The sequence below is a fragment of the Homalodisca vitripennis genome, unplaced genomic scaffold, assembly GCF_021130785.1.
Source record: "Homalodisca vitripennis isolate AUS2020 unplaced genomic scaffold, UT_GWSS_2.1 ScUCBcl_1439;HRSCAF=5068, whole genome shotgun sequence".
Classification (NCBI taxonomy): Eukaryota; Metazoa; Arthropoda; class Insecta; order Hemiptera; family Cicadellidae; genus Homalodisca; species Homalodisca vitripennis.
The window spans coordinates 54,528-55,947 of record NW_025777563.1 but is presented as its reverse complement, the minus strand read 5'-3'; the positions used below and the strand labels follow the sequence as shown (position 1 = coordinate 55,947).

Here is a 1,420-nt window from a genome sequence, read left to right as displayed (position 1 = left end):
CTGAGAGGAGAGGCTAGCGTGTCGAGACTTGAACCAGCGCCCCTCTCCGCTCCACTATGATTCAGCGCATCTAACTGCATGTATTCTTTTCAACCCTCTCAGCTCCCTTCTCCGCTACACTCTAGCCTTGCCGCTCCACTATGTTTTTACTCTTACTGGCACAGACGGGCCCAGGCACACAGACGCCCGTACCTGTAAATTTTTTTTTTTTTTTTTTTTAGGATAAAGGATAAGGAAGCATTTATTTATTTATAAAATATAAGTATTAGTTTCCTCAGTAGAGGGAATTTAATTACTCTGTTCCTGGAAACAAACTCTTAACATTAAAGACAAGTCTTACAGAACTTTTTACAAATGTTGCTGGTAGATTACATTTGCCAGTTGCATTCTTCTAGCTTGTCCCAATCGCCTTATTTGGCACTCTCCGTAGTGAGGAATTTCATCTTCAAAATTGTTTTCTTCGCCAGGCTGTTCAGCGACGGCTTCAAAATCTTCATCATTTAGGCGTTTCGCTGTGTTGTGTAAAATAAAACAGCAAATAATAAAGGATGGAATGTTCTCCAACTTAATTCTTAATTTGTGTTGGAGGATAGGGAATCGCTGTTTCATCTGACCAAAACATCTTTCAATAGTAACTCGTTCTTAGGTCAAACATCTGTTAAAAGACACTTGAACAGGTGTTGCAGGTGGGGAAAACGGCGTCATTAACCATGGGGCGATCCCGTATCCTGAGTCTGCAATTAACAGCGATTCCCCCACATTTCTTTCCATTACACGGTAAACATCTGAATTTTTCCAAATTCTGGAATCGTGAACGGAGCCAGGCCAAGAAGCATCGACACTGGTAAACTCTTCTAATCCATTGCAAGTAGCCTGAACGTTAACACTTGCAAATCGTTTTCTGTTGATATACTCATCCCCGTGTAAAAACGGCTTTACAATGGGGATTTGAGTGCAATCAATTGCACCTATTGAATTCGGGAAACTGTAGTTTGTTTGCCACTTGGCTTTCTCCACTTCCATTTCTTCTTCGGTTGTCGGAAACTTAATCCATACATCAGCCTTGTTTAGAACTGCAGTCCTAACTGAAGAAATTGTCTTGGATACAGTTGATCTGTGGACTCCGATGTCCTCTCCTACTCCAAATTGAAAGCCTGGGTCACCCAAATACCGTAGAAACACTTTCATTCGGTTAACGTTTGTTAAGGCTCCACCGCGACGTTCTTCATCTTCTCCCAAAAAATGATCGGTTAACCACAAAACACTCTCCCTACTAAATCTGTAAAGCGAACGATAGTCGTCCTCACGCGATTCTCTTCTGACTTTGTAAATTTTTCGAGCTCTAACTGGCATACATTCAGCCATAACTGAAGCGTGTGCACTCAGGGGTGGCGAGTCTGCTACTGAGGAGACTCACTTG

At 42.2% G+C, this 1,420-nt stretch overlaps 1 protein-coding gene across 1 annotated transcript; it reads right to left on the bottom strand.

Moving 5' to 3' along the window:
- Positions 1 to 497: 497 nt before the first annotated feature.
- On the bottom strand, positions 498 to 1,420 carry LOC124371443 (putative nuclease HARBI1). The gene has a single exon (XM_046829771.1). It carries the CDS (start codon positions 1,363 to 1,365, stop codon positions 643 to 645), a length of 723 nt encoding a protein of 240 aa, XP_046685727.1. The 5' UTR covers positions 1,366 to 1,420; the 3' UTR covers positions 498 to 642.

Excerpts from the sequence above, each read along its gene's own strand:
- LOC124371443 (XM_046829771.1), bottom strand. The coding sequence starts at position 1,365 with ATGGCTGAATGTATGCCAGTTAGAGCTCGAAAAATTTACAAAGTCAGA.